The sequence below is a fragment of the Mobula hypostoma genome, chromosome 19, assembly GCF_963921235.1.
Source record: "Mobula hypostoma chromosome 19, sMobHyp1.1, whole genome shotgun sequence".
NCBI lineage: Eukaryota > Metazoa > Chordata > Chondrichthyes > Myliobatiformes > Myliobatidae > Mobula > Mobula hypostoma.
This window is the reverse complement of record NC_086115.1, coordinates 11,724,018-11,738,738: the sequence shown is the minus strand read 5'-3', so window position 1 is coordinate 11,738,738 and position 14,721 is coordinate 11,724,018. Positions and strand designations below refer to the sequence as shown.

At 45.2% G+C, this 14,721-nt stretch overlaps 1 protein-coding gene across 9 annotated transcripts in view; it reads right to left on the bottom strand.

The window, feature by feature from the left end:
* The window catches only part of LOC134358814 (Kv channel-interacting protein 2-like), a 513,936-nt gene that overhangs the window by 43,537 nt on the left and 455,678 nt on the right, over window positions 1–14,721 (bottom strand). For 4 of the 9 annotated variants that reach the window (XM_063071326.1, XM_063071323.1, XM_063071322.1 and 1 more), the window contains exon 2: window positions 10,245–10,344. The exons of the other annotated variants lie outside the window; for them this stretch is intronic. In XM_063071326.1, coding sequence (XP_062927396.1) covers window positions 10,245–10,344 — 100 coding nt within the window. The remainder of the gene's footprint in view (window positions 1–10,244; window positions 10,345–14,721) is intronic. 9 annotated transcript variants of the gene reach the window in all.

The window sequence follows — 14,721 nt, the reverse complement described above, 5'->3', positions numbered from 1 at the left end:
CAGGGATATGGATAACGATCTGATTGAAATAAACAGTGCACAGGACAATCTCTTCACTGTAGCTTGGTGCATGTGATAATAATAAACCAATTCTAAATCCAATTCAATCCTGTCCTTGGGAGCTGTCTAAAAGACCATGAGACATAGGAGCAGAATTAGGCTATTCAGCCCATCGAGTCTGCTCTACCATTTAATTATGGCTGATTTATTTTCCCTCTCAACCCCATTTTACTGCCGCCTTCTATTACCTTTAATGCCCTTACCCTAACTAAGAATCTATTAACCTCTGCTTTAGTGACTTGGCCTCCACAGCTGTCTGTGTGAAGCACCTTCAATTACTCCAAAAGACTGAGGTTTGGTAAAATACTGAAAGGCTTTTATTCGCTGTACAATACGACCTCCACAGTGAGTGTCTGCCCCCGGACTGAGGGGGAGGGTCAAGGCGAACACCTTTATACAGGACTCTGTGGGAGGAGCCACAGGGGCAGTCAGCAGAGGGGTGTGTCCAGACAGGTAACCGAGTTACAACATATATACATGGTTTACCACACTGTGGCAATGAATTGCACAGATTCACCACCCTCTGACTAAAGAAATTCCCCCTTGTCTCTGTTCTAAAGGGACATCCTTCTATTCTGAGACTGGGCTGTCTGGTCCTGGACTCCCACAGCAACCAGAAACTTCATCTCTGTGTGCACTCTATCTAGGTCTTTCAACATTCGGTGGCTTTTAGTGAGAGCCCCCCATTCTTTTAAATGCCAGTGAGTACAGGCCCAGAGCTATCAAATGCTCTTCATATGTAAATGCTTTCATTTCTGGGATCATTGTCGTAAACGTCCTTTCGATCCTCTGCAATGCTAGCGCATTTTCATTCTTGTTCCCTTCCACTCCAATCTTTCGCTCCCTCATTCCCTCCATGCTCCCATTGTTTACCTGCAACACAGGCTCTCTGTAACTGTAACTCTTTAGACCACTGGGAGTTTCGAAAGGGGCAGTAAAGAGTAATAGGCTGGCAGAGGAAGATTAGAGGCTTAATTTAAGAAATTAATTACTTATTATAAACATTTGATCCTCAGTGCCTCATGCTTGATTACAATGATTCATCTGTTGCTAACCCACAGACTTTGCTCAAAGCACGTTACAGTTTTTACAAAACTGCTTTGCCAAAAGCTGCTGAGAATACTGTCACGTAGAGCCTATGTGCCAGGACAGATGCACTAACACTGTTAAATCAACACCAGCTCCGATAGATAGGTCATAGGTCATCCGGATGCCTAACTCACGCCTCCCCACACAAATCCTTTACCCCCAGTTGAACGTCGGCCAGTGAGTCCCTGGTGGGCAAAGGAAACATTTCAAGGGTATTCATCAAGGTCAGCCCGAAGAAATTCAACATTACATCTAAAAACCGGGAAGACATTGCAGTCAACAGATACACCTGGAGAAAATCTATTCTGGAGGGAGCTGTGCTACACGAGAACGACCTCTCTGTGCCACAGAGAACCAGCGGCAGCTGCGAAAGGAGAGACTGAACAACCAAAAGGCCCGACCACCAACCACAGCCACCACTAACTCGTGCCCACACTGAACCAGAATGTGTGGATCCCACATCAGCCTCTACAGCCACCAGAAAATCCACCAATAGTCTATCCCTTAGGAGAACATCATACTCGACTTGAGTAATCACACTATTACTACGTGGAGTTTGCATGTTCTTCCTGTGTCCAAGCAGAACTCTCCCTGTCTGTTCTGCTTTCATAACGTCATAGTGTCATACAGCACCGAACCAGGCCCTTTAGCTAATTCCATCTCCCAGCAGACAGCTCCAAGCTTTCCATTGACATAGCGTTTTCAATGTTCCGGTAATCCCAAAGGTTACTTGCAAAAAAAAAATCAAAGAGGAGTTTGAATGACAGAGATGACAGTATGAACCCATAAACTAACTCTATTGACAGGAAAAGTTAGATAAACAAGCTGACTCTGGACACACTGCCACAGATGCGGACAATAAACCACTCAAAGAACAATAAACACAGGAAAAATAATTTGGCATTGAGTCTCTGGCTTGAACTCAGGCTGTTCTGCTTTAAATACCGGGTTGATTTTTAGACCCAGGCCATCCCTGGTGGTCCTTGACCTTCCCACCAACAGGTTAAACAGAATAAAGTTCTGGAACAGAGCCATGAGTTCAAAGATTCACCACCAAACAATTTTAAATACAAATAGAATTCTATCACAGTGGATTTTTATTTTTTTTTTATTTAGAAAAACAGCATGGTAACAGTTCCTTCTGGCCCAATGAAGCCAGACTGCCCGATTACACACGTGTGACCAATTAGCTTATTATCCTGTACAGCTTTGGAATTTGGGAGGGTACCAAAGCACTCAGGGGAAATCCATGTGGTCACAGGGAGAACATACAAATTCCTTACAGGCAGTGGTGGGAATTGAACCTGGGTCTCTGGTGCTGTAGTAGCATTAGGCTAACTGCTATGCTACGGTGCTGACCTAAATCTATCACAAAAAAAGCTGGAAACTTCCCAAGGCACCTTTATTATTGAATAACCTCTTTAAGGGTCGCTGGTCAGGGAGTTCAAATCTGGGGCTCTTTAACAAAGTTCAAAGGACCTTGATCTGCAGATGTCAGTGTGGGTTCTGGACAACGGCAGGGGAAGTAGTTAGACCACTTGCCTTGTTCTGCTTTTGGTGAACAACCTCTCCTTTCCTCAGTCTCTCTCAATGTCACAGAGCTCTCCCAGCCCACTCAGTGACAAGAAATCTTCAAACGAGTGAGATCCCAGCAAAGAGTATCTGCCTCTGTCTGACTCAGAGGCAGAGTTTGGTGCTGGTTAGTGGGGTAGGAGGCGTAGCAGGGTTGAGGACATTAGAATGCATCTTAAACTTACTTGATAAGGTAGCAGAAGCATTTCAAGTCGTTAATTTAAATAGACATGTATTTACATTTGACCTATCTCTAGTTTTATTTTACTTTCTTTCTGCTTCACCAGCAGGAAATATTATCTTAGCTCATCATGGAATCTTGCTGCAGTTTCAGGGTAGCCCATAAAATCATCACCTGCAGCAAACACAAAGTTAAACATCAGGTCATTTGATCTGCCAGATATGGAGCAGATCATATCAGAGGCTTACTTTAACATCCTGAGTATGAACCTCAGGGCTGTACATGCTGACACAAATGTACTTTGACAATACATTTACAAGATGGGTACGGGGAGAATGTTTCCTTTGTTGGGAGAATCTAGTTCTGGAGTCACTGTGTGAAAATAAAGGATTACTGTACCTCTGTAGTTCAGAGTTGCGGTGACATTTTTATCTCCCAGTTGTTTGTGAACCTTTGGAACTTTCGAAAGGCTACTGGAGCAAGACTTTGTACATCTTTTAAAGCAGTGGTGGATTCTTGATAAGGAATGGGGTGAAAGAGTACCACAGCAAGACAAACAATGCCATAACAATCTTACCATACACTCAGTGGCCACTTTGTTAGGTACACCCGTACACTCGTCATTAAGACCATAAGATACAGGAGCAGAATTAGGCCATTTGGCCCATCAAGTCTGCTCTGCCATTTCATCATGGCTGATCTACATTCACTCTCAGCCCCAGTCTCCTGCTTTCTCTCAGTATCCCTTCAAGCCCTGACTAATCAATCTTCACATTAAATACACCCAATGACTTGGCCTCCACAGTCGCCTGTGGCAATGCATTCCACAGATTCACCCCTCTCTGGCTAAAGAAATTCCTCCTCATCTCCATTCCAGAAGGACACTCTTCTGAGGATGTACCCTCTGGACTTAGACTCCCCCACTCTAGGAAACATCCTATCGACATCCACTCTATTGAGACCTTCCAATATTCATACATCAAAGTTGCTGGTGAACGCAGCAGGCCAAGCAGCATCTATAGGAAGAGGCGCAGTCGATGTTTCAGGCCGAGACCCTTCGTCAGGACGACTGCGCCTCTTCCTATAGATGCTGCTTGGCCTGCTGCGTTCACCAGCAACTTTGATGTATGTTGCTTGAATTTCCAGCATCTGCAGAATTCCTGTTGTTTGCCTTCCAATATTCAATGGGTTTCAATAAGATCCCCCCTCATTCTTCTGATTTCCACTAAGTACAGGCCCAGGGTCATTAAACGCTCCTCATAGGTTAAGCTTTCCATTCCTAGAATCATCTTTGTGGCCCTCCATTGAACCCTCTCCAATGTCAACACACCCTTTCTAAGATAAGGGACCCAAAACTGCTTTTCAAGCGAGGCCTCACCAGTGTTTTATTTATTTATTTATTTATTGGGATACAGCCTGGAATAAGCCCTTCGAGCCAAGCCATCCAGCAATTCCCCAATTTAGTCCTAGCCTAATGACGGGACAATTTATAATGACCAACTAACCTACCAACCAGTATGTCTTTGGACTGTGGGAGAAAACCAGAGCCTCTCTGCTTCCTCAAAACTACCTGCCCCTGCCTCTATCTTCATATCACCCACAAACTTAGTCAAAAAGCTACCAATTCTATCACTCAAATCATTAACATATAATGTAAAAACAAACTGTTCCAACAGAGGCCCATGTGGAACCACTACTCACCGGGAGCCAACCAGAAAAAGCTCCCTTTATTCCCACTCTGCCTCCTGCCAATCAGCCAATGCTCTATCCAAGCCATATCTTTCCTGTAATACCATGGGCTCTTAACTTGTTAAGCAGGCTTATGTGTGCACCTTGTCAAAGGCCTTCCGAAAATCCAAGTACAAAACATTCACTAATCCTCCTTAGTTTATCCTGCTTGTTGTGTTGCCGCGTGGCCAAGTGGTTAAGGCGTTCGTCTAGTGATTCGAAGGTCACTAGTTCTAGCCTTGGCTGAGGCGGCGTGTGTGTCCTTGAGCAAGGCACCTAACCACACATTGCTCTGCGACGACACCGGTGCCAAGCTGTATGGGTCCTAATGCCCTTCCCTTGGACAACATCAGTGGCGTGGAGAGGGGAGACTTGCAGCATGGGCAACTGCTGGTCTTCCATAAAACCTTGCCCAGGCCTGTACCCTGGAAACTTTCCAAGGTGCAAATCCATGGTCTCATGAGACTAATGGATGCCTATATCCTGCAACACACATAAAAATTGCTGGTGGCGGGGGGAGGGGGAGATCCGAAATGATAGGAGAAGACAGGAGGGGATGGGATGGAGCTAAGAGCTGGAAAGTTGGATTGGCAAAAGGGATATGAGAGGATCATGGGACGGGAGGCCTAGGGAGAAAGAAATCTCTTACTATCAAATCTCTTAGTATCTCTTTTTTCAGTTAGTCCTGATGAAGGGTCTTGGCCCGAAACGTTGACCTATAGATGCTGCCTGGCCTGCTGCGTTCACCAGCAATTTTTATGTGTGTTGCTTGAAATTCCAGCATCCGCAGACACTCACGTCCCCATCTACGTCAATGGAACTGTAGTGGAGTGTGTATCAAGCTTCAAATTCCTTGGTGTCCATATTTCCGAGGATCTCACCTGGACCCTGAACTCCTCCATACTGATCAAAAAGGTGCAACAGTGCCTTTATTTCCTGCAGAGCATGAAGAAAGCTCACCTCTGTCCCAAGATACTGACGTACTTTACTGCTGTACCATTGAGAGCATACTCACCAACTGCATCTCAGTGTGGTATGGCAATTGTCCCGTATCGGACTGCAAAGCACTCCAGCGTGTGGTGAAAACTGCCCAGCGGATTACCGGCACCCAATTGCCCACCATTGAGAATATCTACCATAAACGCTGCCTGAGCAGTGCGAAAAGCATTATCAGGGATGCATCTCACCCTAACCATGGACTTTTTACTCTCCTCCCATCCGGTAGGCGCTACAGGAGCCTCCGCTCCCGCACCAGCAGGCACAGGAAGAGCTTCTTCCCTGAGGCTGTGACACTGCTGAACCTCACATCACAGCGCTAAGCAGTATTGCACCCATATTGTACTGTCTCAGTACTTTTATATTTGTGTGTTGTAGCACTTTTTTATTCGCAGTTATTTTGTAACTAACACTATTCTTTGCATTTCTGGTCAGATGCTAAATGTATTTCATTGGCTTTGTATCTGTACTAGGCACAATGACAATAAAGTTGAATCTAATCTAATCTAATCTAATTTCCTCGTGGATGCCTATATCCTGCTTGTTACTTCTTCAAAGAATTCCAAAAGATTTGCCAAGCAAGATTGTCCTTTGAGGAAAGCACGCTGAGTATGGTGTATTTTATCATGTGTCCTCAAGTTCCCTGAGACCTCGTCCATAACAATTGATTCCAAAATCTTCCCAACCACTGAGGTCAGAGTAACTGACCTGTACCTTCCTTTCTTCCTTCTTGAAGAGTGGAGTGACGTTTGCAATTTTCTAGTCCTCTGGAACCATGCCGGAATCTAGTGATTCTTGCAAGATCATTACTGATGCCTCCACAATCTCTTCAGCTACCTCTTTCAGAACCCTGGTGTGTAGACCATCTGGTCCAGGTGACTTATCTACCTTTGGACCTTTCAGTTTCTCAAGCACCTTCTCCCTAGTAGTTGCAACTTCACACACTTTTGCCCCCTAACATTCTTAAACTTCCACCATACCGCTAGTGTCTTTCACAGTGAAGACTGATGCAAAATACTTATTTGTTCATCTGCCATTTCCATTTCTAACATTACTACCTCTCCAGCACCATTTTCCAGCAGTCAATATCTACTCTTGGCTCTCTTTTATACTTTACACGTATGAAGAAACTTTTGGTATTCTCTTTAATATTATTGGCTAGCTTACCTTCATATTCCATTAGTTGCCTTCTGTTGGTTTTTAAAAGCTTCCCAGTCCTTTATCTTCCAACTAATTTTTGCTCTATTATATTTTAGCTTGGCTTTGACTTCCCTTGTCAGCCACGGTGTTGTCATCCTGCCTTTAGAATACTTCTTCCTCTTTGGAATGTATCTATCCTGCGCTTTCTGAATTACTCCCAGAAATTCCAGCCATTGCTGCTCTGCTGTCATCCCTGACAGTGTTATTTCCCAATCAATTCTGGCTAGCTCCTCTCTCATGCCTCTGTCTGTTGTAATAGTGATATATCTGTATTGTAGTGGAGTAATGCATAATGCATATATCTAATCAACCAGTCATTTGGCGGGAACTCAATGCATAAAAACATGCAGACATGGTCAAGAGGTTCAGTTGTTCTTCAGACCAAATATCAGAAAGGAGAAGAAATGTGATCTAAGTGACTTTGACCATGGAAAAATCGTTCATGCCAGATGGTGTGGTTTGAGTCCAAGATCTGGAGAGATGGGGATACTTCGCAACAGTTGCCAAATTGGTTTACTCATTATGCCCTCAACATGATCGCTGAGAAATGTGAATTGGATCTTCAGATGGTTGGTTCCTTAGTCCAGTGGATATCCTCACAGAGGCATAAGGAGTAAACCAGGTCTGACAGGGCAAGATCTGGTGATCTGCAGGGTGTTGTACGAAAGGGCACAGAAAGCAGATTCAATAAAATCTTTCCCTTACAATAGGGCAAGTATTTGGAAAGCAAAAACATGACAAAGTTGTGGAAAGAACAGGGTAGTACCAGGAGTACTCCTTAAAAATCATAATAGCCTGAATGTCATAGAGTCATAGAACACTACAGCACAGAAGCAGGCCCTTCCACCTATCCTGTCTACGCTGGACTGTTATTCTCGCTAGTCCCGTTCACCCGCACCTGGACCATTATCCTCCATATCCCTCCTGTCCAAACACCTCTTAAATGTTGCAATCAGATCTGAACTCTCCACTTCCACTGGCAGCTCATTCCACATTCCATATTTCACCTTTCACCCTTAACCTATGACACTTAGTTCTAGTCTCATCCAACTTCAGTGGAAAAAGCCTGCTTGCATTTCCCATCGTAGTTTGTGTACCTCTGTCAAATTGCCCCTCATTCTCCTGCGCTCCAGGGAAAATTGTTCTAATCTGTTTAACCTTTCCTTAGGTCTTCAGGTCATGCCAACGAATTTTCTGTGTACTCTTTCAATCTTATTAACATCTTTCCTGTAGGTAGATGACCAAAACTGCACACAATACTCCAAATTAGGCCTCACTAATGTCTTATAGAACTTCAGCATAACATTGCAATTCCTATACTCAGTACTTTGACAGTGTGCCGAAAGCTTTCTTCTGTACCTGTGACAACGCTTTTAAGGAATTATGGATCAGTATTTCCAGATCCCTTTGTTCAACCTGCTCCTCAGAGCCCTACCATTCACTGCACCCTAATTTGTCGTCCCAAGGTGCAACACCTCACACTTGTCGGCATTAAATTGCATCTGCCATTTTCCAGCCCATTTTTCCAACTGGTTCAGATATCCTGTCTGTGTTGAATCTTTTTACAATCTCCCAATTAAGTTTCATGATGCTTAAAATATCATGGTACTCTCTCTGATACCTCATGGGTTTCAGTCTGAATATCTATTCTTCTGAGGCAGAGTCCTCCCAAGTACGGGAGACAACTCTGGGAGCAGGTAGCCCTGAAGAACTCATCCAGATCTCACCACCTGTTCCTTCAGCCCCATGACTAACAAGGAGGCCATTCCTACCTCCTCCTGTGGTTGTCAGTCCTTAATCAAAGATATTTCCAGGGCATTCCTGGAGAAATGGTAAATCATATTCCAATGGAACCTGTCCAACACTCAACGTCAAAGCAGAAATGGTTTTCCCTACAAATTCAAAACCCTGCAAGAACTCTTTCCCGCTGGAGGATGCTACAAGGTAATTGACATGCACGGCTAACTCTGCTTATCTCTCCACAGATGCTGCCTGACCTGCGCAACGTTTCCTGCTTTGCATCCCAGGGATCCAGTTTTCCAAGTACAACAGTACTGTATCTCAAATTCCTAATCCCGGCCGCTGTCCACTGTCAAATGCCAACTATTCACGTTGGCAGAAATGAGAACAGAAAATAATGCGAATACTTGAGAGGTAGGGGTAGAGATGGGGGGGGAGAGCGAGAGTGGGAGAGAAAGGGGAGAGAGGCGGGAGAGGGAAGGAGAGGGGGAGAGGGAGGGAGAGGGAGGGAGAGGGGGAGGGGGAGAGGGCGGAAGAGAGGGAGAAGGAGGGAGAGGGAGTAAGCGAGGGAGAGGGAGGGAAAGGGAGGGAGAGAGATGGGAAGAGGGAGAGGGAGGGAAAGGGAGGGAGAGAGATGGGAAGAGGGAGAGGGGAGAGGGAGGGAGAGAGGGAGAGGGAGGGAGAGGGAGTAAGTGAGGGAGAGGGAGGGAAAGGGAGGGAGAGAGATGGGAAGAGGGAGAGGGGAGAGGGAGGGAGAGAGGGAGAGGGTGAGAGATTAATAGGTTTGTTTCTTGTACATTGAATTTCATTAATCTTTCTCAGTGTCATCCCCAATGACCGGGTGCCTGGAAATACCTGGGGCAATGTGCACATATGACTCACCTGATGCTCCTTCCTAGACAGTAGCCCAAAGGGGACACTGTATTTTCCGGAGAAAAAATACTATAAAATATTGAGTAATTCACCACTTCAATTTCGCCCAGAGATGACAACTAGGATTGATCTCATCACATCTTTTGTGTTCTGCATAAATCCGCCACTCATTGCATTCCAAACACAAGAGATTGTGCAGATGCTGAAAATCAAGAGCCACACCACAAATTGCTGGAGGAACTCAGCAGGCCAGGCAGCATCAATGGAGGAGAATAAACAGTCAACGCTTTGGGCTAAGACCCTTCATCAGAGGCCTGAAACGTCGAATGTTTATTCCCCTCCGTAGATGCTGCCTAACTTGCTGAGTTCCTCCAGAATTTTGTGTATGCATTACCTATTGCATTCTGATCGTGAAACAACTTTGCCTTTATTGGGACTGTATGCTATAGTTTCATTCATGCTATTTGCAATTCAAACAGTTTCCTGATGCGCAATACACTGTATTTCAAAAATACCCTGTATATATCCTCTGTAAACTGATGAAATTCACAGAGAGTCTTTAGAACACGTAGACAGTTTGCTGTTGTTCAAAGATTCTTGTGCCTTTGTAACATTTTATCATGTAGACAGTACTTTACCCAAGCATGCTTGTTGTCATTTCTGTTGTAAAACATCAACCTCCTTCCCCTTCTTTATTGCACTGGCTGGCACCAGAAAACCTGTCTATTGGTTACCCTGTGGGGCTTTACGAGAGAACTAGAGACACACAGTATTCACACGAGATAAACATGGGTAGAAGGTTCACTTGCATTCACTGAGTGAAGGAACCAGCTTAGGTCGACAGCATGGTAAGATTTTCAGGAAACGCTGCTTTAATGCTTTTGTGTTATGACGTGGCTGGTTGCCTGAAAGTCATCAAAGGAAATAACAAGAAAATTAACCAAATAATAAAATAAAAAGGACTATATATCTTTTAAAAAATTCAACATTTTTTGGGTGATATGTCCACTGGCTTTTAAAACATCCTGGGGATTTATCTTGGCGGAGGGCACATCGGAAGCTGCAAATGCTAGGATTACTGAATTGCTGATGATTGTTCTTTGACATTGACCATCACCATTTCCTGTTCTGGACGGGGCCTGTGATGCCTGGACAGACCTCTCCTTGAAGGCTGCCCCTCTGATTGGGCAAACGCAGCAATGGGTTGCCAGCCATCTTGGCCAATTGGAGGCTGTGATGGGAAAAGGCGGCAGATTACTGGCGGTTTCTGAAGTAAAGCCGCTGTGAAAGTTTTGCAGCTTGGGTGTAGGCCAGGCTCTGAATGCCCTATGCCAAACGGATTCCAGAGTTACCTCACTGTCTAAAAGTTGGGAATCTGAAACAGCGGGCTCAGTAGCCTGGTTGAAAGCAGTTAATTCAACACTTAACACCACCCATTCACGTGGACAGGTTTGTCTTACCCTATTGTTTCAGGTTGCTTTTGGTCCTGATGTACCAGACAAGGGACATCTTTTTTTTTAGTGGCCTTAACAGTGGCTCCGTATTGCTAGATTGGGATAGTGCAGACTTAAGTCTTATTTACCTCAAACGCTCCACTGTAGGGGAATCTCATCCATTCTGTAGGGGTTTACGTCCTTCCACTTCACTTCTGATTGGGAATAGAAGGGGATTTATTCTCTGTGAGGTAGGCAAGGTAGTGTAGTGGTCAGCATAATGCTATTCCAGTGCTGGCAACCTGGGATCAATACCCACCGCTGCCTGTCAGGGAGATTGTACGCTTTCCCTGTGACCGTGTGTGTTTCCTCCAGGTGCTCCAGTTTCCTCCCACATTTCAAACACATATCATTTAGTCGGTTAATTGGCCACATGGGTATAATTGGGCAGAGTGGGATTGTTGGGCCGAACGGCCTGTTACTGTGCTGTATCTCTACGTAAAAATAAATAATACCAATAAAAATAAATAAAACGTACAACACCAAGACCATGTGTAACAAGCTGTTTGCCCACCATTCATTCTCTTCAGCACTAGCACAAGATGCACTGGATACCAGCTGCGGTGCTAGTGTGTTTCTTGTAGATGGAGCCACACTGCAGCCAAGGCGCTCTCGTGATGGAATGGGTGGCTTGTTCTGGATGGCACTAAGTGTTCTACAATCTGCTTTCATTTAGGTGAGTGTAGCCCATTCCTTCATATTACCAACTTGGAGACGGTGAGATACAATAACTCCAGAAGAATCTTAAGCTACTTGGCACAGGATGTTCATTCTAGGCTTTTTAAGAGTTACAAGGTTGGCCTGGTAATTTTAACTCAGTAAATGCATTGGCACCCTTGCTAATTTTTTTGTTTTAACTTGCAGTGCGTTAGCATTTTAAATTCCGCAGCTACAAAGTTTGAATTTACATGGTGTCCACTTTAGAAATCACCAGGAATTGGACATCCAGCTTGTTGTAGATTCACAATTGCACTAACTCTCACTGTCCAGGATATCCAAGATCAATTTCTCTCTGGTGGGATCTGAATTTATACAGTTAGAGATTCTTTAACTAGCACACGGACCAAAACCACACAGGATATGAGTGGCCTCTGTTGATGTGGACTAATAGCTCTGCTCTGCTGTGGAAATTGGAGGCAAATGGATCAGGAATCTTTGGTGGCATGGTTCTCACCCACCAGAGCTCATTAGACAGTATAAAATGCCCAGGAATATTTGAAAGCCAGCACACTCTAAAACCCAACATTTCAAGGAACACCAAACACAACTTGTCTTCAAAGATTGAAACTCAGAGCCCGTCCTTTCAGTAAATTGGTTTCTGTCAGTCTGGTTTTATGTTCATAAATCATCAGGCCACCTTGTCCCCTTTCCTCCTCTTTCAAGGCCTTGCTGGGGGTAGGAAGAGCAATGTGTTGGGACACTGTCTGGTAACCCCGTGTTAGGGTCGTTCATTTAGGTAACAAGATCACTCAAACTCTTCAGAATTGGAGGGCTTTGCACTCAAGTCTCCCTATGACCTCTCAAAACTTTGGGCTTTATTCTCTGAAATTCATACCATCAAGAAGCCCTATCATCGCATATTCTCAGAGATTAAAAGGACTTGATTAAATTCAAGGATGAAAACTATTTCTATATATTGAGAAATCTGGAACAAATGAACAAAGCTGAAAGATTGGAGCCACAATATCAGATGCGAAATTCAGAAATCGTATACTTGAAGCATCTGGTGGAGATGAAGACCGACCCACAAATAGGTTAAGTGAGCTAGGGCTTTTCTTTGGAGTGAAGGAGGCTGAGAGATGACTTGATAGAGGTGAACAAGGTAATAAGAGGCACAGACTGAGTTGACAGCTGGAGACTTCTTCCCGGGATGGAAATCCAGAAATTGATGAGAAGGGCATAATTTTAAGGTGATTAGAGGAAAGTATAAGGGGAGGGGCGGGGTTGTCAGAGGTAGGGTTTTTTTTCACACAGAGAGAGATATTTGTATGAAAATCCCTGCCAGGGGTGGTGATAGATGCAGATACATAGAATATAGAACATAGAAATCTATAGCACATTACATACCTTTCAGCCCACAATGTTATGCCAACCATATAACCAACTCTTGAAACTGCCTAGAGTTTTCCTAGCACATAGCCCTCTATTTTTCTCAGCTCCATGTACATATCTAAGAGGCTCTTAAAAGACCCTATCGTATCTGCTTCCACCGCCACCGCCGGCAGTGCATTCCATGCACCCACCACTCTCTGTGTGAAAAACTTACCCCCAACATCCCCTCAGTACCTATTTCCAAGCACCTTAAAACTATGCCCCCTTGTGTTAGCTATTTCAGCCCTGGGAAAAAGCCTCTGACTATCCACACAATCAATGCCTCTCATCATCTTATACACCTCTATCAGGTCACCTCACATCTTCTGTCGCTCCAAGGAGAAAAGGCCAAGTTCACGCAACCTATTCTCATAAGGTACACCCTCCACCTCAGGCAACATCCTTGTAAATCTCCTCTGCACTCTCTCTATGGTATCCACATCCTTCCTATAGTGAGGTGACCAGAACTAAACTGAGTACTCCAAGTGGGGTCTGACTGAGATCTTATATAGCTGTAACATTACCTCCCGGCTCTTGAACTCAGTCCCACGGTTGATGAATGCCAATGCACCATACACCTTCTTAACAACACTGTCAACCTGCTCAGCAGTTTTGAGTGTCCTGTGCGCACGAACCCCAAGATCTCTCAGATCCTCCACACTGCCAAAGATCTTACTATTAATATTATATTCTGTCTTCAAATTTGACTTACCAAAATGAACCACTTCATACTTATCTGGGTTGAAGTCCATCTGCCACTTCTCAACCCAGTTCTGCATCATATCGATGTCCCGCTGTAACTTCTGACAACCCCCCAGACTATTCACATCACCTCTAACCTTTGTGTCATCAGCAAACTTACTAACCCACCCTTCTGGGGCAGTGTAGTTTGCGGGCGGCGGAGTGAGCCGGGAGCAGAGTGAAAACTTAAGGGCTTCGGCTCAACGGGCTTGGGCGGAAACGGGCAAGGCGAGGAAGGTTTGGCATTCATTTTCTGTTGTTATTTGAGGAGAGGGGCAGTATGAGTGTGAAGGCAGTTTGCTGTTCTCAGTGTCGGATGTGGGAGGCCCTGGAGTCTCCAAGCCTCCCGGACGTCTGCTCTGCGCCAAGTGCATCGAGATGCAGCTCCTAAGGGACCGCGTTACGGAACTGGAGCTGCAGCTCGATGACCTTCGTCTGGTCAGGGAGAGTGAGGAGTTGATAGAGAGGAGTTGCAGGCAGGTGGTCACGCCGGGGCCACGGGAGGCAGACAAGTGGGTCACGGTTAGGAGGGGGAAGGGGAAGAGTCAGGTAATAGAGTGTACCCCGGTGGCTGTGCCCCTTGACAATAGGTACTCCTGTTTGAGTACTGTTGGGGGGGACAGCTTACCCGGGGGAAGCGACAGAGTCTGGCCCTGTAGCTCAGAAGGGTAGGGCAAGGAAGAGGACGGCAGTTGTGATAGGGGACTCGATAGTAAGGGGGTCAGATAGGCGATTCTGTGGATGCAGTCCAGAGACCCAGATGGTAGTTTGCCTCCCTGGTGCCAGGGTCCAGGATATTTCTGATCGTGTCCAAGATATCCTGAAGTGGGAGGGTGAGGAGGCAGAGGTCGTGGTACATATAGGTACCAATGACATAGGTAGGAAAAGGGATGAGGTCCTGAAAGGAGAATATAGGGAGCTGGGAAGGGAGTTGAGAAAAAGGACCGCAAAAGTAGT